General features: G+C 39.8%; 2 protein-coding genes across 7 annotated transcripts in view; one reads left to right on the top strand and one right to left on the bottom strand.

The window, feature by feature from the left end:
• Positions 1–23,116, bottom strand: part of LOC134205425 (uncharacterized) — a 77,747-nt gene that overhangs the window by 6,292 nt on the left and 48,339 nt on the right. For all 6 annotated transcript variants that reach the window (XM_062680658.1, XM_062680657.1, XM_062680660.1 and 3 more), the window contains 6 exons: positions 15,936–15,982; positions 14,780–15,217; positions 14,118–14,285; positions 4,228–4,356; positions 3,866–4,169; positions 3,570–3,800 (listed from right to left, as the gene is read on the bottom strand). In XM_062680658.1, the coding sequence (XP_062536642.1) occupies positions 3,570–3,800; positions 3,866–4,169; positions 4,228–4,356; positions 14,118–14,285; positions 14,780–15,217; positions 15,936–15,982 (1,317 nt within the window). The remainder of the gene's footprint in view (positions 1–3,569; positions 3,801–3,865; positions 4,170–4,227; positions 4,357–14,117; positions 14,286–14,779; positions 15,218–15,935; positions 15,983–23,116) is intronic.
• Positions 12,024–13,982, top strand: LOC134218415 (capping protein inhibiting regulator of actin dynamics-like; the record flags this gene model as incomplete). Its single annotated transcript, XM_062697384.1, has 3 exons — positions 12,024–12,092; positions 12,972–13,043; positions 13,920–13,982. Coding segments are annotated over 3 exons (204 nt in total), but the record flags the coding sequence as incomplete, so codon positions are not given.

The following is a 23,116-nucleotide window of genomic DNA, read 5'->3' as shown; positions in this document are numbered from 1 at the left end:
GAGCCTGATAAGCTCTACCCTTGATTGCATGACTAAAATCAGCTGTAGCGCAATGGTCAAAGGTGTGTCAATTGTACCGAAGAAGAAAGCTAATAAAAAGGTTTAAATTATGTGAACAATCCTTTTGTTTGTGAAATTGGACATAGCGTGGCGTCACTTGGTGCTATTGAGTGGGTAAAGTCCTTTTCAAGGGCCTTTTCCTTTGTTGTGCCCTTTTGGCGGTGTTGGAGGTGACATTTTTATTTCGCAGAACAGTGGTGCATAAGTTTCTCGGTCCAGGTATGGCCAATGGGTCTCTAGTAGTCTTGCGTGCCATCGCTGCAGTGAATCGTCCTATGACCCCGCTACCTCGCCGTCTTGTGTAAAACTTCAAAGTCAAACATCCTCCAAATCGCTACTCGTCCCTGAAAGAACCATCCGCCATTGAGGTCCATCATATCGTTGCAAAGCTCCCCTGTCGTCATTGCGGAAAAGCGCATCAACGCAAAGCCCCGAACCGCCATCGCCGGTCCTCGTCAGGCACACCAACGTCCCTCCATCGAAGCGACGTCGCCGGCTCTCGACTGGCACGCCATCGTCATATCTCGTCCTGTCGTTTTCGATCATCGTCCGGCTATCGTCGGCCACCGTCCGACATTCCAGCCATCGGCGCTTGTATTGGACAATATCAGCAAGATCAGCGGCGAGACTAGCGGTGGACATGCAGAGCCGCCAAGAGCCAAGTCCTCGTACATTTACTTCCATCATCGCCGGCGGACACTAGCCGCCCGAATGCTATCACCTATACAAACCGCAAGTACCCATTTAAGCCCTATTACGTCACTATGTTCTCTACAGTGTTATGAAACCATAATAAACTAGCATGTAAAACCATTTGGAAGTGTTGGTAGCCAATTCTTTAAGACCACGCAGTCCTTTTAGGTTTCTTCGCCTCTTTTGTTTTGATTTAGCTTTGCCGGATATTTAAGTCGCCAAGCCTCGACTACGGTGTTTCAGTTAAAAAAAATCTCTTTGAGTTGCTTTTGAGCCTTATAGCACAGTGAACAGACGTTGACGCTGCACACATATATTGTGATAACTTTTTATTGTTTATTTTAAAATAATTTGGAATGCCGCCGTATCCCCGTGCATAATCAGTGCTAGCGTCATCATTCTTGCGGGCTCGACTGCGAAAGTAATCGTCGAAATAGCTGCCGGGTTAGAACAATTGAGTGACTGTTGCGATTACCTGAGGAGCAACCAACTAGGTGCAAATCTGATCAAGCGTCTGTTCTCCATGTTAGAGCCAGTGAGAGACTCTAGGCAAAACTGTGCACACTGTGCTGCATCGTGTCAGTATCGAGAAGGCAGTCACTTCTACGGATGGATTCAACGCCAACGAAGACAGGGCTACAATTGGAAGGTCGGGTCTTGGAACGAAAGAGATTGGAATAAACCCGCACGTGTTGGGTCCTGATTCGTGAGCTGCAGAAGATCGACGTGAGCATGGCAGCAATCCAGGTAATACGCTGGCACTGAACCGGACAATGTGATTTCCGAGCGGTGGATCATATCGCCAATACTTCATTCGGCAAAGCAGAACGTGTACTTGACTTCATGGTGGTAAGGAAGCAGATGAAGCGAGTTTTTCGGTGAAAGGCAATAAACGACCGCAAATGAGTGATCAGCATCTATGTCCCAACGGACGAGAAGCCTGAGGGCTTAAACGAACGATACGCCGGATGCATACCAGAGCTAATAAATACGGAGAGTGTCCGAAACACAATGTAAAGATTGTCATCGGGGATGCAAACGCGTAGATTGAGAGTGCGACATTTCTCGGACATTGTAGATTTGGATTCTTCCAAATACCTGAAAGTTGATTCTAACTACACTACTTTGTAGTTGCAAAAATTCCGGCGCGACTATTCAGCGCCACAAAGTCACGAAATAACAGAATGATGTATTTCAATATGCCCCTAGGCTTTGCGGAAGATATCGATATTATCGGGATTGATCGCCATGCCGTGGAAGAGGCTTTTGTGCCTTTTAATAGGAAGACAGTGAGGATTGGACTCACGATCAATACCAGCAAAACGAAGTACATAATCGCTGGCAAGCAACGTGGGCTCATTAGTGGTCGCGTTAGTGAAGTGATGGAGGATGGTTAAAAATTTGTTGTAGAAGTTGTAAAAGAAATTGTGTACCTTGAAACTCTAGCGCTTTGCATCTGCTTATAATGGACTTTGTTACCAGATTAAGTCCCGTAGACTGCGAACGAAAATGAAATTTGCGCTGTATACTACTCTGATTCTCCCCATGGCTTTATACGGCCATGAAATATGGACGTAGAAGGAGGCTGATTAGACAGCCTTCGGAGTATTCGAGCGTAAGGGGCTGTGGACAAAACTCGGTGGTAAACAGGAGGATTGCATCTGGCGGCGTCGCATGAATCACGAGTTATACCAGGTGAATAAAGGACTGGATATTGTTAAGCTTGAACAACACGGCAGACTACGGTGGGTTGGATACGTGATTCGAATGCCAGAAGAGCTTCAAGCATAGATAATATCCAGTAGAGAACTCGGAAAGGGCCGCATGTTTCGTGGGACGCCGCGTACACGATTGTTTTTTGCAGTAGAAGAAGACCTGAGGGTGTTAAGGCCGATTGGAAGCGATTGGCCCAGGATCGAGTCCAGTGGATGAGGATACTCCATACGACGAGGCTCATCGAGGACCCTATCAAGTATCAAGTAAGTTAGAGTTACAATTTCCAACGCTTGGCAGTTGAAGGGGTTGCTGAACAGTACCGCCAGAAGATGGATGAGCGGATCGGAGATGCCAATGGACCTGAAGGCGTCAATTTATTGTGGGATGATATCCAAAAAATGTGACTACAACAGCGCAAATGTTAGGCACTGCACAGCGACACTAACGAAACGGCTATTTTGATAAGAAGTGCCAGCGAGCGACGGACGAGAAAAATGCTGCCAAAATATCCGATACAACTGAAAACGATTCAAGGGCTGAAGAGAAAAGAATCCACTGCAGAAAGAAAGGCAGCATTAAAAAATGTGAGCTGACTGAAGCGCAGTAGAACATGAAGAGAAACGATATGTGAAAGATTTACGCGATTGACAATGCAATGCCATATGCAATGACCGAAAGGGAAATTTGCTGACAAAATCGAGTATGGTGGAAACCAGGAAAAAGAAGCAGGATATACATAGGCAAAGATGGTCAAGCAGTGGAATCACCAACGATGGATGAGGTTATTAAGGCTCTAAATGAGCTGCTGGAAGAAAAGAGGTTCCGGTCGAGATCCTTAAACATGAAAGTGAGTAGTTGCAATAATCGATCCACCACATTATTCAAAAAACATGGGAGGATAAAGAACTGGTTGGGTGGACTCTTCTGCCCGATCTACAATAAAGAAAACAGACTAGAGTATGCCAATTACAGATGGATCACCCTTCTGTACACAGCGAACACAGTTCTTTCGTGTATTCGGTTTAACAGACTGAGGCCGTTTGAGAAATTCCTTGTCGGTAAATTGACAGAATAAATTGAAAAAAAAAAAATACACTTACCGAGAATTTTCTTCTGCAGGACGGGAGAAATACGTCCATGACTGCCCTCTGATTCGATAAATTCTGTAAGCTTCTGCAAAGCACGCTGAGCTGGCTCCGATCCACGGGTCATCGATTGGGTAAACATGACCTTCGCTAGCTGGTAGATAACTTCTTCTAGTGAGTATTCTGCGTACAGGAAATCAGCCAACCGCAACCGTCCCACCACGTCATCGTAGTCCTGCGTGGAATCTGTAAATGATGAAAACGATTGACCTGCAAAAATCAAACACCCAACTCTGCTCAAATATAGCTACCTGTCTGCTCACCAAGCTCATTTAACTTCAGGAGACTCGGTAGCCGTTCGATGACTTTCAGAATTTCTGGTGCCAGAGTTGCTGGGTGAGTTGTATCACTGTTGGCAACCACAGATTCCGTTTGTGTTGTAACGGTGGTCGGTGCTTCTGTAGTAGTGCTTCCAACAGTGGTTACCTCAATATCACTTTCAATATTCGAATGCTTTTCTGTCGACTTCAGTGGGTTACTTGAGTAGGTATTCTGAAGGTAGTCAATTCCCAGACGAATGTCTCGCAAAAACTTGATAGCATTCTCCCGTGTCATCTAAAAACAAGTGTTCACGTTATGATCTATATAGAGAATTAACTTATCCGAAACCAACCAGTCCTTTCTGGATAAGCTCTTCGACGGCCCTTGCAACTCCAACTTCGTCTCCTGTCCAGAACACATATTGAGACATGTCGAAAGCGGAATACTGGCCGCCACTATGCCGTAGCAATACCTCAGCATTCTTTAAAAATAAATGGTTGTGAGAAATTATGCTTAGTTGTGAGAAGTTATAGTTATTAAAGATGTTAGTTTTAGTTAATATGTAAAACAAAGATATGTTTTTATGCTTAGCTGACCATATAGTGTAATAACAGAGCGTTGACAAAAAATTACTCGAACGATTTGGAGAATCGAGCCTTTTTTGGTTGTTGAAAATAATACTTTAGCTCAAATAATATTTCTATCTTTGTTTGTGATGGGTAAAAATATGACTCCTGAAAATTGAGCTATTTCCTCCGGATATTCAAGCCCCGGACGATCAAGTCCGCCCTGTAGCAGGAAGTAGTAAGAAAGACAGAAGCAAGAAGTGAGAATGAAAGGAGAAGGATGGAGCAGGGAAAAGATTGATGAAATATGGAAGAAAGACGTAGGAAAAAGGAAGAAAGAAGAGAAGAGAAAGAATTAGGAAGAATAGAGAAGGCAGTAGGAAGATTAAATAACGAAGAAGGAAGAGGGTTGTTATAGTTTCACCTTAACTGTTATTTTAATCGTTGCACCTGAAGTGCCGCTATATTGACTTTAGTTGTATCAACCTTGTTTCCCGCCTCCCCTAGCTACCTCTATTGTTAGTTGTTATAGATACCGTGAATCGTCACCACGTTTTACCAACGCGAATAAAAATGTTCCGATCAAGTTCCGTGTATTTTAATTAATATAGTTATTCGGAAATATACTCTCGGCTACAACAGTTTTGGCGACGAGTACGTGGACGTTGGTGACGGAAAATGGCCAATCCAAATGTCCAAATCCCGCCGGTGCAGGAGTTCCTGTTGGAGGCGCTCCGCCCCTGCTGTTGCGATGGCCCCAGTCGCGATGCAGTCTATGTTTACAGTCGAGCCGTTCGATCGCCATAAAATGAAATGGTCTCGCTGGGTCGAGCGACTGGAGGTGCATTCTTGTTGTTCGGTGTTGGGGATGCTGCGAAGCTGCCGATGCTGCTGCACTATATGGGTGCCGAGACATACGACGTTGTTTCGGACAAACTAGCACCGGTCAAACCACAGACGAAGACCTACGACGACATTGTTTTGATTTTGGAGAATCATTTTAACCCAGAACCACTCGAGATCCTGGAAAATTTTCGGTTCAAATGTCGCAAGCAAGGCGACGACCGTGCGGAGGAATCGATTGACGATTATCTCATCGCTCTGAGAAAGTTGGCCATAACCTGCAACTTTGGCAACTACCTGAGCACTGCATTGCGGAACCAATTTGTTTTCAGGATTAGGGATCAGGGAATACAAGCGCGTCTGCTGGAGGTGCGTGGTCTCACACTAGATCGTGCCCAGGAAATTGCTGTGTCAATGGAGGCATCTGCAAAGGGCGGACAAGAGATCCATTCGCGTCAGTGCAAACCCGAGCTAAACTTGGTGGAACATCCACCCACGAAGCATGCGAAGTCGAAGAATTACAAAAAGGGAAATATTTCAGCGAAGAAAGTGCAAGCACAGGTGCATAGTGATGTGAAGAAGGGGGAGTGTTTCAGGTGCGGAAATTCCAACCACTTCGCGAACAAGTGTCCGCACATCAAGACCACATGTAACTACTGCAAAGTGTCGGGTCACCTACAGAAAGTGTCCTTAAAGAAGATTGCAGCTGATGGTGCCCACCGGAAAAGTGATACGCACCAGGTCGAGGAAAATTTCGATAATAAGTGCAAAGGAAATGTGAAGAGCGATGAGATTCGCGGAGTGTATGACGCGACTGTTTTCAGCAACAACGTTGACATGTTCCGGCTAGAGCTAACGGTTAACATAGCTTTGGTAAAATTTGAGGTGGACAGTGGCTCACCTGTTTCGATTATGAGTGCATCCGATCAAAACGTTACTTTCCTGGGACTAAATTTCGTCACCCGAATACTGCTCTGGTAAGCTACAGTGGGGACATGATTGAGCTGTTCGGAATGTGTGTTGTTGATGTGAACTATGAAGGAAAAGCCACGAACTGCTGCTGTATGTGGCGAAGAATAAGAAGCACCCACTCTTGGGGAGGAGCTGGATGAAAGTACTGAAGATTGACGTGAAAAGTTTTACGAAAACGTTAATGCGATCACGGTTGAAAATAGTGACGAATCCGTAAAAAGCTCATTGCGCGTTACGGTAGTGTTTGTGAAAATCCATGGGGAAAATCGAAGGTCTCACGGCGAAGCTACAGTTGAAATCGGATGTGCGGCCGGTATATTTGCGAGCACGGCCAGTTCCGTTTTCCATCCGAGATGCAGTCGAAAAAGAAATCTAGTCTTTAGAAAAAAGCGGTGTGTTAGTGAAGGTGAGTCACAGTGCTTGGGCAACACCAGTAGTCCTAGTGATGAAGTTGAACAATAGAGTGCGCCTCTGCGGCGACTATAAGATTTCGGTAACCCCAAATCTAGTGGTTGACGAGCACCCACTGCCCACCGTCGAGGAGCTATTTGCTAATGTGGCAGGTGGCGAGAAATTTACAAAGATTGATCTTTCGCAAGCCTATCTGCAGCTGGAGCTCAGCGTGGAGGATCAGGAGATCCTTACGTTAAGCACTTATCTGGGTTTGTACAGACCAACACGGCTGATGTACGGTGTCAGTTCGGCTCCGGCAATTTGGCAACGCTTGATGGAGGAGGTACTCAATGGAATTCCAGGAGTTACTGTTTTTCTGGATGACATTCGAGTTACGGGACCTAACGACGAGGTCCACCTACAGCTTCTAGAGGAAGTGCTTAAACGCCTTAGTAAGTACAACATGCGAATCAACCTGGAAAAGTGTCAATTCTTTGCTGATCAAATTGAGTACTGCGGGTATCTGATTGATCGAGACGGAATACATAAGGTGCGGAAGAAAATTGATGCTATACAAGACATGCCGGCTCCGAGGAACAAAGAACAGGTGCGTTCATTTGTTGGCCTAGTGAACTACTATGGCCGATTCTTTCCTCATTTGAGCACTACCATCTATCCGTTAAACCGTCTCCTGCGTAATAACGTGGCGTTCCAGTGGTCGAAGGAATGTGAAGAAGCGTTCTCGAAAGTAAAGATAGAAATGCAATCCGACCGATTCTTGGTGCACTACAGCACGGAATTACCCTTGGTGTTAGCGACTGACGCGTCTCCATACGGCGTCGGTGCTGTACTCAGCCACGTTATGCCAGATGGCACTGAACGACCAATCATGTACGCGTCGAAAACATTGAACGATACACAACGCAGGTACAAGCAGATCGACCGGGAAGCGTATGCCATAATCTTCGGTGTACGGAAGTTTTACCAGTACCTATACGGAAGGAAATTTTGGCTGGTTACCGACAACGAGCCGGTGAAGCAGATATTTTCGGAAACTAAGGGTTTGCCGGCGATGTCAGCATTACGAATGCAGCACTACGCAACATTCCTTGCATCTTTCCGCTACAGTATCAAATTTCGCCCAACGAAGGATCATTATAATGCTGATGCATTTTCCCGCTTGCCGATCAGTACAATGACACCAGACAACGTCGTCGAAGAAGTTGATATGCTGGAAGTCAGTATAATTGAGACACTGCCATTGACGGTCGACGATCTTGCCAGATCGACCGCTGCTGATTGCACAGTACGGGTGCTATTGCAAGGTTTGAAGAATGGGAAGAAAATCGATGCGCGAGATCGTTTTGGGATCGACCAAAATGAGTTCGCTCTTCAACAGGGATGCATTATGCGCGGAATTCGTGTGTACGTTCCACCAGAGCTGCGGCAAAATGTACTAACGGAATTGCACTCCACTCACTTTGGTACCACACGGCTGAAATCGCTCGCTAGAGGGTACGTCTGGTGGGAACGAATCGACAAAGACATCGAGGAGCTTGTACGAAGTTGTGCGTCCTGCCAGATGACACGCCCTGATCCTGTTAAAGTGCCACTACACTGCTGGGAAACGGCAAAAGAACCCTTCGAAAGGGTGCACGTTGATTTCGCCGGTCCATTCATGGGTACGTATTTTATGGTTTTCGTCGATGCTTATACGAAATGGCAAGAGGAGAAGATTTTGCGAGACATTACTACAAGTCCCACTATCTACGCGTGTCGTGAATTTTTCGCTGCCTACAGGATTCCTGCCGTACTCGTTAGTGATCATGGCGTACAATTTACGTCAGCCGAGTTCCAGAGGTTTCTGAAGATCAACGGTGTCTTCCACAAGATGGGTGCTCCGTACCACCCGGCTACGAACGGGCAGGCAGAGCGTTTTATCCAAACGTTTAAGAACAAAATGAAGGCTCTCAATTGCGATAAGTCCAAGATGCACTCTGAGCTTTGCAACATCTTGCTTAGCTACAGGAAAACTATACACCAGGCTACAGGGAAGTCGCCTTCGATGATGCTGTTCAACAGACAAATCCGGTCTCGTCTTGACTTAATGGTACCGAATACAACTAGCACTGTGGACAATCCAGAAGTTGCCATCAAATCATTTGTCGAGGGGACGCGGGTGGCTGCTCGTGACTATTTGGACAAAGAAAAGTGGAAGTACGGTCACGTTGCTGAAAAGCTGGGTAAACTGCATTACAATGTCAAGTTGGATGATGGTCGAATTTGGAAGCGTCATGTCGATCAACTGAGAGAAGTGGAGCAAACTTGCAGACAAGATGTCCTGAGCTTCCTACGGTCCGTTTCGAGCCAGATATCCGCCCAGTTCCAAACATCGATGCAACAGAACAGCCATCTCTTTTTACAACTTCAACGCCTGCAACTAGTTTTACAGTCGAAACAAATTCCTCGGGAAGCGCTCCTGTTTTATCCGGTCCAGACATACCACCTGCGGTATCGGAATCAAGGGGGCAGGCACCGAATGTGCGTTCAGAGAATATCAGGTTTCAAGCATCTCCAAGACGATCTACAAGAGTCATCAAACCACCTAGAAGACTAAATTTGTAGATATAAGTTGCATTCATAAGGGGAGGAGAGTTGTTATAGTTTCACCTTAACTGTTATTTTAATCGTTGCACCTGAAGTGCCGCTATATTGACTTTAGTTGTTATAGATACCGTGAATCGTCACCACGTTTTACCAACGCGAATAAAAATGTTCCGATCAAGTTCCGTGTGTTTTAATTAATATAGTTATTCGGAAATATACTCTCGGCTACAACAAGGGTAGACGGCAGAAGGAAGAAGGATAAAAAAGAAGTAAGAAATAATGAGGAAAAAGAAGAAAAGAAAAGGAAATAGGAAGGAATTAATTTAATATTTTTTTTCTCTTCTTACTTCTCATTTTTCGCTTACACTTCTCACTTCGGGACTGCTTTGCGATTTGGGCGTAACTTATTTTGTAAACAAACATTGCTTCATAGATTCCGGAGAATGCAAGCGTTTTCATCCCAAACTAATTCCCTTATCTGGTAGAGGAAAGCTTAATCTGTCGTATCCATACCATGGTTTCCTCATGAAATGCTTGTTTTAGCAGGAATTCGCCTTCCAATGTTTGTTCACAAAATAAGTTACGCCCAAATCGCAAATCGGTCTCGACTTTTCACATATCAAACTATTCGGTCAACCAACATTCGGTCAAACGGCATTCTGCTAAATAGCCCGACATCAAACAAATATTGCTTAACTTTTCAAACAGGCCTAAGTGACATTTTTTTCATGAATTAATTTGAGTATTGCAATCAACAGACCAATATGAAAGCTACTCAAAATTATTTTAAGAAAGAAATGTTATTTGGTCCTTTTGAATAGTTGTGCAAGAAATATTTGTTATTGGTAAAAAAAAATTAAAACCCCACCAAAAATGAAAATATATTATTATTTTGGAGTAATGCAAATTAATTTGGTTGAAAATTGGTTCAGAATGACTTCTTAGAGCACGTGGGCATTTATCTTATCCCTACCGTCTCCCCATAAACAAGCATGGACTCCAGGCGATTATAATTTATACCGTACATAAGGGAGCTGATATAAAGAAATATATATTCTTATCAAATAACTCGATTTTGTGCCACTACCAACCTACAGGTTCTAAAAATGCTCTTGAATATACAAATAAATTCGGTTGGAATGTAATCGAATTATGAAAGTTGGGGATATGATTCACGCAGAGAAAATCTACCTTTTTGAACTAAAAAATAAAATTATTGAAATATTTTTTAAACCCAAATATTTTATTTTTAAAATCAAAACTGAAATATATTTAATTCAAAAAATTTCATTGTTGTTTCTACTGCAATCCAGTGTAACTAGTTTGTGGAGTAAATATTTGAAAAAATACAAATATAATTATTGTGGTTTTATTTTTCACACGAAGCCTACCCAAAAATGAAATAATTGATAATCACATGAAATTTTATATAACATTTAAAATAAATTTTTGATTATAAGATTTATTTATTTTTTTTGAATTTAAGAAAAATATTGTTGAAAGCAAAAATGTTTCTTTTTGGATTAAAAATATTTTTTGTACAACCAAAAAAATATATTGTAAATTCAACAATTTTTATTTTGAGTGCTGTTTTGAAACATTGTAGAAACAACAATATTTTTCGTCTAATCAAATCTGATTTTTTGTTGAATTCAACAAATAAAATTATTAGCCGGGGAACAATAATAATTTTTGTTGTTTTTATACATAATATCATTGAGTTTAAAAAACATTTCTCTGCGTGTTGGTATAATTTATTTTACTTTTTTAAAATTCTCATTATTTTTTTTAAGAATTTAGCTCATCCATATTATAACCTAATAAGCATCGAAGAAGTTTGGCTACGTTCAGGGTAATGTTGAAAAAATAAAAGTTACCTAAAGTCGCTCTTGCGAAAAATATTTTTTGGTAGTCAAATATCGGAATGAATGATTTTAGGAAGAAGGAAGAAGAAAAAAACAAGAAAGCAGGAAGAAAAGGAAGGAAGGAGGAAGAAGAAGGGAGATTGAAGTAGGACGAAAAAGGAAAAAGGAACAAGAAAGAAGGAAGAAGGAGAAAGAAAGAAGGACGAAGAAAAGAAAGAGGGAATAAAGAAGGATGAAAGGAGAAGGAAGAAGTAAGAAGGAATAAAAGAGGAAGAAAAAAAGGAAAAATGAAGAAGGGAACAAGAAGTAAAAAGGAAGCAAGAAGAAGGAAGAAGGAAGAAAAAGGAAGGAAAAAGGAAGATGAAAGAAGGAAGACGCAAGAAGGAAAAAAAGAAATAATGAATAAGGGTGAAGGAAGAAGGAACAAGGAAAAAGGAAGAAAAGACACAGAAAAAGGAAGAAGAAAGAAGAAAAAGAAAGAAGGAAGAAAGAAAGAAAAGGGAAGAAGGAAGAAAAATAAGGAAGAAGGTAGAAGGAAAAAGGAAGAAGGAACAAGGAATGAGGAAAAAAGAAAAAGGAAGAAGGAAGCAGGGAGAAATAATAAGGAAGAAGGAAGGAGGAAGAAGGAAGCAGGAAAGAAGATGAAGGAAGACGAAAGAAGGAAGAATGAGGAAGGAAGGAAGAAGAATTAAGACAGAAGTAAGAAAAAAGAAGGAAAGTAGTAGAAAAAATAAAGAAAAAAGGAAGAAGGAAATATGAAGAAGGAAGCAAGAAGGAAGAAGAAAGAAAGAAGAAGGAGGAAGGAAGAAGGAAGAAAGAAGGTGGAGGAAGGAAGAAAATAGTAGAACAATAAAGGAAAAAGGAAGAATAAAATATGAAGAAGGAAGCAAGAAGGAAGAAGAAAAAAAGAAGAAGGAGGAAGGAAGAAGGAAGATAGAAGGTGGAGGAAGGAAGAAGAAAGAAAGAAGATGGAAGATGAAAGAAAGAAGAAGGAAGAAAAGAGAAAGAGGAAGTAAAAAGGGAGACGGAAGAAGGAAAAAGGAAGAAGGTAGTTGAGAAACTTTTTGAAGATTATTAGTAATAATTATACGCCTTCCTAATAACAACAAACATTTATTTTCTATACGGTTTAGGGTCATTTGGCCGAAAGGGTTATTTGTCCGAAAGGGTCATTTAGCCGAAAGGGTCATTTGGCCGAACGCCATTTGGCCGAATGCCATTTGGCCGAATGCCGTTCGGTCGAATAGTTGAAATACGTTTCCTTATTAAGTGTGTGAAGTGAGAAGTGAGTAGTGAGCAGTAAGAAGTGTGTTTAGTGGGAAGCAAAAAGTGAGAAATGAGAAATGAGTAGTGTGAAGTTATTGATAAGAAGTTAGATGTGATAAATGAGAAGTGATGAGTGAGAGAGCGAGTAGCAAGCAATACGGATAAAGATCATCTCTGAATAAAGAATAAATAAAGAAGAAAGAAGGAGGAAAAAGAAAGAATCGAGGAAGAAGAATGAAAAAAGAAGACGGAAGAAGGAATACAGAAGGATAAAGGAAGAAGAAGGAATAAAGAGGAAGGAAGAAGCCAGAGCAGCACATATGTTACACGCAGATCACAGCAACTTATATATGACCAGATTCAGTCATATTTAAGTTGCTGCAACCAAATTCACCTGATTTGTGCTGCTTGGGAGAAAGGAGGAAGAAAGAAGAAGGAAGGAAGGTATAAGGAAGAAGGGAGAAGAAAAAAGGAAGAGAGAAGAAGGATAAAAAGGAAGAAGGAAGAAGAAAGAAAAAAGAAAGAAGAAGAAAAAAGATTGAAGCAGGAAAAAGAAAGGAAGAAGAAGTAGAGGAAGATGGAAGGCTGAAGAGAGGAGAAGGAAGGATGAAGAGAGGAGAAGGAAGGATGAAGAGAGGAGAAGGAAGAGGGAAAAAGTAAGAAATAGTAAAGGAAGAAGGAAGAAGGACGAATAAATGAAGAAGGAATAAAGGAAGAAAGATGAAAAGAGAAAGAAGAAGTAAGAAGGAAAAACAAAAGGAAGAAGGAAAAAGGAAGAAAAAAGAAGGAAGGAGAAAGGAAGATGGAAGATGGAAGAAGGAAAAAAGAAGAATGAAGAAGGAAGAAAGAAGAAGGTAGAAGAAAGAAGGAAGATGGAGGAAGGAAGAAGGGACAAGGTAAAAGAAAGAAGGAAGTAAAAACAAGGAAGAAGGAAAAAGGAAGAAAGATGAAGTGAGAAGAAAAAAGAAAGAGGGAAGAAGGAAGAAGGGAGAAGGAAGAAGGAAGAAGGAAGAAGGAAAAAGGAAAAAGGAAGAAGGAAGAAGGGAGAAGGAAAAAGTAAAAAGGAAGATGGAAGAAAACACAAGGAAGAAGGAGAAAGGAAAAATGAAGAAAGATGAAGTGAGAAGAAAAAAGAAAGAAGGAAGAAGAAATAAGATGGAAGAATAAAGAAGGAAGAAAGAAGAAGTAAAAAGGAAGGCGGAAGAAGAAAGAAGGGAAAAGGAAGCAAGAAGCATGAAGAAGAAAGAGGGAAGAAAGCAGAAGGAAGAAGGAAAAGGAAGAAGGAAAAAAGACGAAAAAATAAAGAAAGAATAAAGGAAGAAGAAAGAAAGAAAAAGGAGGAAGGAAGAAGGAAATGGAAGAAGGAAGACGGAAGAAGGAAGAAGTAAAAAGGAAGAAGTAGGAAGCAAGAAGAAGGAAGACGGAAGAAGTAATAGGGAACAAGAAAGAAGAAAGATGGAAGGAGGAAGCAGGAAGAATGAAGAGGATGAAGGAAGAAGGAATAAAGAAGAAGTTTTTTCCTCAGTTCTCAGATCTCTGCTCACTTTTGTCTTTCCACTTTTCACTTCTCACTTCTCTTTCCCTACTTCTCATAACTTACTGCTTATTTCTCACTCTTCACTATTCGCAATCTGATGTCAATTTTTTTTAACTATTCGGCCAAATGTGTGTGCCGGCCGGGAATGAATCCATGTGCCCAAGTAGCGATTTACCCTATCTGTAGTACTTACATCTCCTCGTCGATGACCATTCTGTGTGTGCGATGCTTCAATGTGCTCCATGTTTGGAATTTCTTCAGGTTGTGATCGTGGTGTAGCTTTCATGGTGGTTGGCGGTACGGTTGTGCTATCCACATTATATCGCTGGCCAAATGTCAGTCGTGCCGCTCCTGGTATTAACTGTTTTGAATAGAATGCGGAAAAATAAAAAACCTTTGATGTATGTATTGGAAATCAATCAGTACTATCTGATTTAATTTTAAGTATCTCATACAAAAGAATTCTATTCTATAAGTAGGTGGGCGACCACGCGCATTCATGATGGATCAAAATACTTGTTTGCTTTCCTATTTAGACAAGTTAAATAGCATGAATCTAAATTCTCCCGCTAAAAAGCCAACCAAATAAAAATATGTTTATCAATGGTACAGAGACTACACTAATGAGATGCATTTCTTCGCCTTGCACTTCCATTATCCACCTATTGAGACATTTCCTCCTAGCAGCTTAGCAATCTTTTGTTTGGTCTATAAATACTCTATGTACTAATGAACAGAGTAAATTTGATCAACCAGATCACGGTTCGAACCCAGCCCCTTGAATGCATTGGTTGCTTTGTAGCCGCTCTGGGCTACAAATAGCTCTGCATCGGTTAGACATAGGACTATAATTACCTTCATTAGTTTCATGTTCTCATCAGTAGAATCTAGCTTGCTGTTGGCATCACCCCCAACCGCCGGAAGATGATGCTCGTGCTGAGCTGCCAGCAGCTCTTGCCGTTGCTGGTTATGATATTCAGTTAATGTTTTCAGTAGCATACTCTCGGAAGCTTTGGCCAGCTTTTCAGCGTAGTCACTGTTTCCCTCATCGTCGTCGCTGTCGCCGGCATTGGTGTCACCTCCGGTGTCATTATCGTCATCGTTATCGTCGTCGTCGTTGTCCTCTCCGTCCGCGTCCTCATCCGAGGAGGTTATCGAAGCGGACGCTTGAGCTTCTTCCTCCAATTGCTTTTCCAGCTGCGGAAGAATTTCCTCTTTCGTGTTGGCGCCCCCACTCGGCTGCGGTGGAGGATGCTTCAGATGCTCGAGCTCGAGCACTTCCTCGTCTATGCTCTGAAAGATGCCAAATTTGAGGCAAATTAATTGCGAAGCAAACTGCATTATAGTTGAACTTTGGCAAAAAACGTAGGCTGGTTAACTGATAAGATATTTTATCTCATAAATATGGTATGTTTCATTCATGATTTTCAAAGTATAGATGCAACACACATCATATTTCGAATGAAGCTGTTATTATTGTACATGCGTGCTTACTGCTGAAAAAATCACAAAAATGGAAACAAATAAAATTCCTGTTCATTGTTTTGTTTTTCATATGATGAACATGGGAGCTATGTGATGAAGTGCCGAACAGTTACCCTACTTCTCTATGCTTATCCAGAATGTTGATGGATCAATGTTCAATATTTCTGGAAGGAGTTTGCAGAATTCGATAATTGATAATTACAGATGATGAAAGAGAGGCATAAACCTCTCATTATCGTAACCAGCACATGCACCACCAGCATCTGGAGCTTATATAAATGAATTTATTATAGAATGTGTTCACTCAAATTCGTTCTTATAGGTAATAGGTTTTGAAAAATGTCTCTCTCGATGTGCTACATAAAGTGAATGTATACGGAGATGAGAAAAGAATGATTGTTTCATTTCTCTCTAGATTTAAATTATTTTTCTGGATATCGTCTCATATCCGGATGAGCATCGCTCAATACCAACAAAATAAGAAATTACTAAAAACTCTAATCGATAACTGCTTATTATTACTTACCTCGGGTATTATACTGCTTCCATGAGCGTGAGTTAAAGGTGTGGATTCTGGAACGACAAGTCAATATCATTTAGTTATTTTTTTGCAATTCCAAATCATAACACTTAGCTTGACAATAGTGATAATAAGACCAATTTTTTCATACCAATAATTAGTGCTTTAACCATCATTATGCAACACACATGAGTCAGTGTTAGGCTTTGCGTTTATTAATATTATATCTCTTAATGCTAAGGAGATAGATGCTTGCAAAATTCAATAAAGCTGTTGAGGTCATCCAGGCCTTCAATCTGAAATACATTCTAGTTGAGAATCCATCCGTTTGGCGGCGCAAGCATATATGCGATGACTTAATGCGGTGGATATTACAATATTCACAGGAATTAAAAAGTTGTTGTTTTCTTCAAAGTTGTTCAGGTTATCAAAACCATCGTGATGGAGGGTAGTATAGTTTAGAACTCGATTGATAGGCTGCGCTAGTGTACAAAGATTATAAGTCTAGTTAGATATTTCAAAATCTGTAGAATATAGAATATTTCCATCTTCTACAAAATGCTCGGGTGGTCAAAACCATCATAACGTAGAACAGATTAGTTTAGAATTCAACCGCTGTGCGGCGCTAGTGTAGAAAGAATACAAGTTTGAATGGATATCTCGAAATCTATAAGTTTTAGGAAGATACCATTTTCTACAAAATTATTCACTTAGTAAGAACTATTGCGATGGTGAAAATTTTCTTTCTGAATTCAACCACCTGGCGGCGCTAGTGTATGATGAATTACTAGATTAGATATCTTAAAATCGGGGAGGATTAGAATGTTGATATGGAGGCAATCTTAGTTTAGAATTCAACCGCTTGGCGGCGCTAGCATACACCAAGTATTTTTACACGGTTGGTATTCTTTAATTTCCGGTTAAACTGATCTTTAACAGCTTTTTGAATACCACCTGAATTTTCTTTGATTTTTTTGTGATTTTTTTCATGGGATTAACTCATAGTTTCATTAACGCTAAAGGTCTTAATTGACTAAAACCCATCCATGTTAAAAAAGAACTAGGTGTATAAGGAATTTCTTATTTGGTTATATAGCCGTGTGTGAACCATGGATAAGCCTTCTAAGTTATTCACATTGTATACGAATATCAGCTCCTAAATATTTTGGATATTGGATTTGACGAAAAATTCTTCATTAGATAAAATCCCAATCAGTACACCCAGTTCTTTTTTTACACGGTTGAGTTCGATTAAGTCCTTTAGCGTCCCCCACGCTAAGTTCACACGTCCCCCACGAAAAAATTCACAAAAAAATGAAAGAAAATTCAGGTGGTGTTTAAAAAGCTGTGAAAGTTCAGGTTAACCGAGGTATTCTTTTATACCAAACGGTGCTTATTCAATGCGGGACTTTCGCCATGAAACGCTTTGCGAGAGCAGAAAATTTATTTAATCACCGCCTCTTTTCTCTTTATATTTTGTTCCGATTGCGCGCCTTTCATCCAATCGCGCATGCGCTGTAGGCACCAAACCGATATGCTTTTGTACATCGCACAATAGGAAAAAAGGAGTGTATTTTTGGCCAAAATTATGAATCCTGCAATAAACGGTGGTATTCATCATAAAAACATAGATAGAAAAGAAAAATATTTTTTCTGAGCCTTCAATGGGGTATGGGGCTAATTTTCGGCATAGCATCGATTTTTGTCATATTCTACAAAACCAACGGAATGGTCATATACTGTATATTCGTGTCACAGACAAATGGACGCAACACAGATTTAATAAAATGATTAAAAAAGCACTATTAGCTTCTGGCGTTGAAAATTCACTGAGTAGAACTTATTAAACCAACAAAGGAGGGCAGAACAGATTCAATTAGCGTCATATTGTGACATCAACGAAATGGAATTTCATTTATTTGATATTTCATTAAGATTTCTTTCATAATTATAAAAAGGTATTGTGGCAAAGAGTTATTCACACTACTCATCCAACACGTTATGGCTTAATCTATAATTTGCTCCAATAATGTAGTAATGTAAAAAATTTGAATTTTGAACTACTTCCCTTCTCAACGCTTTAACGCTGCGTAACACTTTTTATATGATAGATGATTTTTTCTTGAATTATGCGAAACGTTAAGGCATAACCCTTTCCCTTAAAATGTTATGTGAATTGTGTTCGTCACCAAATTCAATTTAAGTGGCATTATTGAGTAACTCAGATTAAAATATAAAAATAAGAAGTTTACCAAAATACCTGATTAATCCCCCTAGCGGTAATGTTGTCTTTCTCGTACATTATATGAAAATGTATTTTGGCCATAACTTTTGAGCCCATAGTCCGATCAAGCCTATTTTTAATAGGGAACAATGGACCAACGTTCTCTGACGAATGAAACTTGTTGCGAGTAAATCGGTTCAGAGTGAGTGCTTAAAAAAGAGTTTACACCATTTTTGCTCACACACATACAGACATTCACACACCGTACACACAGACATCACCTCAATTCTTCGAACTGAGTCGATCAGTATACAACACTATTAGTTTTTGGGCTATTTTAAATGCTTTTAGAGCGATCATATAGCTTCTACGTATACTAAGTACACGAGAAAGGCAAAAATGAGCAATTTTTAAAATTCGTGTGTCTTACAAAGTTGTGAATTTGGGCAGAATTTTATTCATGGTCCTCAAAGCTTAAGAGTTCAATAGTGTAGTGCATGATGTTTTACTGCGGGGTATTGCGGGGTACCAAACTGTTTTGTTCGTTAAATATTGCGTAAAACATGCTTTCACAAAACTACTAAAAACTGAATTCTGGACGAAGCTATCATTACATTATCAAGCCTATTGCATAGATCTGTTTAAGAGCTTTGTAACGATATATAAATATGTTACTTTTGAGACGAAAACATGGCAAAGCTGTCCGTTTTCCCAAAAAACGTAAAAATATAATTTCTAGGAGGGGCTAGTTTGAACGCCCCCCACCCCTCCACAATAGGACAGCCCCATATAAAGGTGTGGCCAAAACTACCAAAAGGCCAATTTTCGATTTGGGCTAGTGAAATGTGATGAATATACAGCTAATAACCTATATTTCTATAATCAAGACGGTTTTTATTTTTTAGATTTTTTAGGGAGGGATCGGAACCAAACCGTGCGCTGCCAGCGACGAACGCTTTGACTACCTATACATCGCTGATTGCGGTTAGAGCAGATGATCTACACATGCAAAGTAATGCGTGTATGATGCATGGCAAACCGTTCTCGACTGAAAGTGCACGTGATGGACAACACGTGGCAGTGCGTCGTTTCAGTATCTTAGAGTAAAATATAATGCGCCCCCATCGCAGCATTTCGGTTGCCTCATATGCATATCTTGGATGCATGGATCATGGATCACATGCCGCCTATAAAAAAATCGAGCATATTTTACGATTATTTTATTATTATTAGCATATTTTATTATTATTTATATTACCTAATCGTCAAATTTGTACAAAACATATAACATCTGCACATAATCCAAATATATATTTGGAAACGAATGACAAGAAATCTTTCGAGAGTTTAACTGTTCGGGACAACATTGCTAGCTGTGCAGTGCAGGTTGCACATGCGGACGCGACGCCTCTGATTCTAACAAGTGATTTTTCACACTAGCGCGGCCAAGTGGTTAAATTCCTAGCTAAACCTGTTTCCCTAGTGGCTTCTACTACCTGATCAACTTTGTAAAGGACGGTAATTTTCTAAATATCACAGATTGCGATATCTCATATAACATGTAATTTCTTATACAGTTTCCCAAATAGTTCTGCTCTAATATTGGCTTATACAACCCGAACAACTTTGTTGAAGATAACAACTTTCTAAATTCCACAGATTGCGATTTATTTAGCTTGAAAAGTAATTCCTCATACACTAGCGCCACCAAGTGGATGAATTCCAAAACAAACTTGCCTTTATCACAATGGTTCTTACCTTCCGAACAACTTCGTAGATGTTAATTTAGTAACCCTCACAGATTTCGAAGTATCTTTTCTAACTAGTAAGTCCTCATACCCTAGCGCCACAAAGCAGATGAATTAATAAGCCTGCTTTTATATCATTTTTACCAGCTGAGCAACTTTGTAGAAGATGGCTATTTACTAAATCTAACAGATTGCGATTTATTTTACCTAACAAGCAATTCCCCATTTACTAGCGCCGCCAAGTGATTGAATTCTAAAGTAATTCTGCTCCAACATTGGATATTACCACCCGAACAACTTTGTAGAAGACAGTAACTTTCTAAATCTAACAGATTCTGAGATATCTCACCTAAAATATAATTTATCATGTACTAGCGCCGCCAAACGGTTGTATTCCAATATAAACTTGCCTCTTACCTTCCAACTTTGTAGAAGACGGCAACATACTAAAACCCACTTAGCGAGATATCTCACATATCAAGTATTTCTCCATTTACTAGCGGCGCCAAGTAGATGAATTTTAAACTAATTCTGCTTCCATATTGGGTATTACGACTCGAACAACTTTGTAGAAGACGGCAACATTCTCAATCTCACAGATTACGAAATATCCCACCTTACAAGGAATTCTCATACACTAGCGCTGCCTAGCGGTTGAATCCCAAACTAATTCTGCCTCCAGATTTGATATTACCACCTGAACAACTTTGTAAAAGACAGTAACCTCCTATCTAACAAATTCCGGGATATATCACCTGAAAAATAATTCCTCACACACTAGCGCCGAAAAGCGGTTGAATTCCAAAATGAGCTTTCGTCCATCGCACCTCCACCTCCCCAACATCTTTATATACATTCATAGTCTCATAGTTAGGGAGATATCTTACCTAGCAAATAATTTCCCATTTACTAGCGCTGCCAAGCGGACATTGGATATTACCACCCTAAAAATTTTGTAGAAGAGAATATCTTTCTAAAAATACCAGATTCCGAGATAATTCACTTTAAAATAATTCCTCATACATTAGCGCCGCCAAGCGGATGAATTCCAAACTAAACTAACCTCTATCGTGATGGTTCTGACCACTTGAACGACATTGTAGAAGACGGCAGTTTTCTGAATCTTACAAATTTCGAGGTATTTGGCCAAACATGGTGGTAACTATCACTTTATCCCTTTGTATCATCGTATTCCCGTCGGTTGCTTCAGTATATTGTCCATTGGTCACCCAATTATGGCCAAAAATGACCGGAAACCATTTTGTGGGCAGCAGGGTAAGTGACGCGAGTACTTTTAAATTTGGATTCCGTGAGGATTGTTTTGAATCTGGACCCAAATAATTCAGTCTCATCGATTCAGAAAACCGTGATGCTGCAGAAAACAATCAGATTTCATGCTACATTGCATAGCTCGGCAAACCATGAAGATGAACCTACTTTTGGAGATTTTTGGTATCACGTCCATCATTGGCCAACATTGTCATTCACGCGGTGGGTCGTTCCTGTTCCCGTGAACTCGCGTGAATAACATTCAGGTTACTTTGACCTTGCAGCTAAAGTACCGGTACTATGCTACAAGTGTCAAATCCAAACGTGCACTACTACAACATGATGCATAAATTATGGCCAATTAAAGCTTGTTGAAGCATAATTTGGCAAAATAATTTAAATGGCTACAGCGCCACTAGCGTTCTAGTATTTATGCTTCTACTCTTCGATCCGTGTGAACTACCGAAAGTATCATCAACAGTATCATGGGAATTGTATAAACACAGACAAATACAAGTAACGTAAAAAACATCTTGATCATAAAATCAACAGTCGTTTTGAAATTTAATAAATTTTAAGTTTGTTTTACAAATATTCCCACATTAGAAAAATAAAATAAAACTTCTAAAAATTCATCTAATTGCTTAAAGAAGACAAATATTACTGATTTAATAAGTCAATCATGGAGAAACGTTCAATAAATTCAAAAAATAAAGATTTCGAAAACCTGGTAAAAAGATGAAAATTTCTGGATTCTTGGTAGAAAGAGAATTGGCAAAACCCAAAGAAAATTATGTGATTTATTGATATATATTCTTTCGTTTTGACAAAAATCCGAAAATACGAGCAAAGTGAAATAACATTACCAGGAGAGTATTCAATTTAGGAAAAATCCATCAATAATCCGAATCCGTATTCAACGTCAATTTCAAGAAATTTTCCATACAAATAAGTAAGAGAAAACCAGATTTTTTTAAATTTTGGGATAGGTTTTAAATGTATCTTATTAATTAACGTAGTCGTAAACTACAGGGAGGGAGTTCTTGTGGAAAATTTATAATCAATTAAATATTATTTCCAGATTTGGTACATCAAATTGTTAGCTTGCTTATGAATCACCACTCTACGTCGAGATGATTTGCATTTTCTGGAAATTGTTTTTTTTTTCCTTTGATCGACTATAACTTTTGTTCTCCATTCAATGGGATATAATTGGTCCATTATTGCCCAGAAGGTCCCATTGGATAGTTTCTCCTTTTGTTGTCGGTTCGCTGATCCAACGTACATGTGTTACAAGTAAATACACTCAATTTTATTACGTTGACATTCCTCGAGAGCTGGTTGACGAAAAGGTCGATGATTATACAAATTTTTAAGCTGGCTTTTCATTGCTCGATTTCATGTTTGAGTGAGTGCGGTGATGTTCAACAAGATGTGACAAGATCGATTTTGTCTTGGTCTATTATGGAACATATCTTGTTCCTACATCATATTAAAGTTGTTTTAATATAATTCAAAAGCATTGAAATTTCTCTCTTCCGTGAAATGTCGTTATAAAATGTCGAAATAAAAATTAAAAACCCAGATTAATCCACCTAGCGGTGATGGTGCCTTTCTCGTTCGTTCAAAAGGTTTGGAAAAATCTAAAATAACTCCAATATGTGGATTGGTCTTATTTTTCATATTTGTTTTATGCATAAAAAAATTCTCGCAAAACGCAATTTGTTGCAAACAAATCGGATTAGCATAAGAGCAAAAAATGGCATTTTATTTTGTAGTTTCAAAATTAGTATTTTTGCCATAACTTTTGATCCAATTGTACGATCCGTCCAAGTTTCTATAGGAAACAATGGGACAAGATTCTGCGTCGAATGCAATCTGTTACGAGCGACCTGAGAAGCACACATATTGCACATCAATCACAGTAACTTATATATTACCGGATT

Source organism: Armigeres subalbatus, chromosome 1 (genome assembly GCF_024139115.2).
Source record: "Armigeres subalbatus isolate Guangzhou_Male chromosome 1, GZ_Asu_2, whole genome shotgun sequence".
Taxonomy (NCBI): domain Eukaryota; kingdom Metazoa; phylum Arthropoda; class Insecta; order Diptera; family Culicidae; genus Armigeres; species Armigeres subalbatus.
The sequence above is the reverse complement of the archived record's forward strand: the minus strand, read 5'-3'. Positions and strand labels throughout refer to the sequence as shown.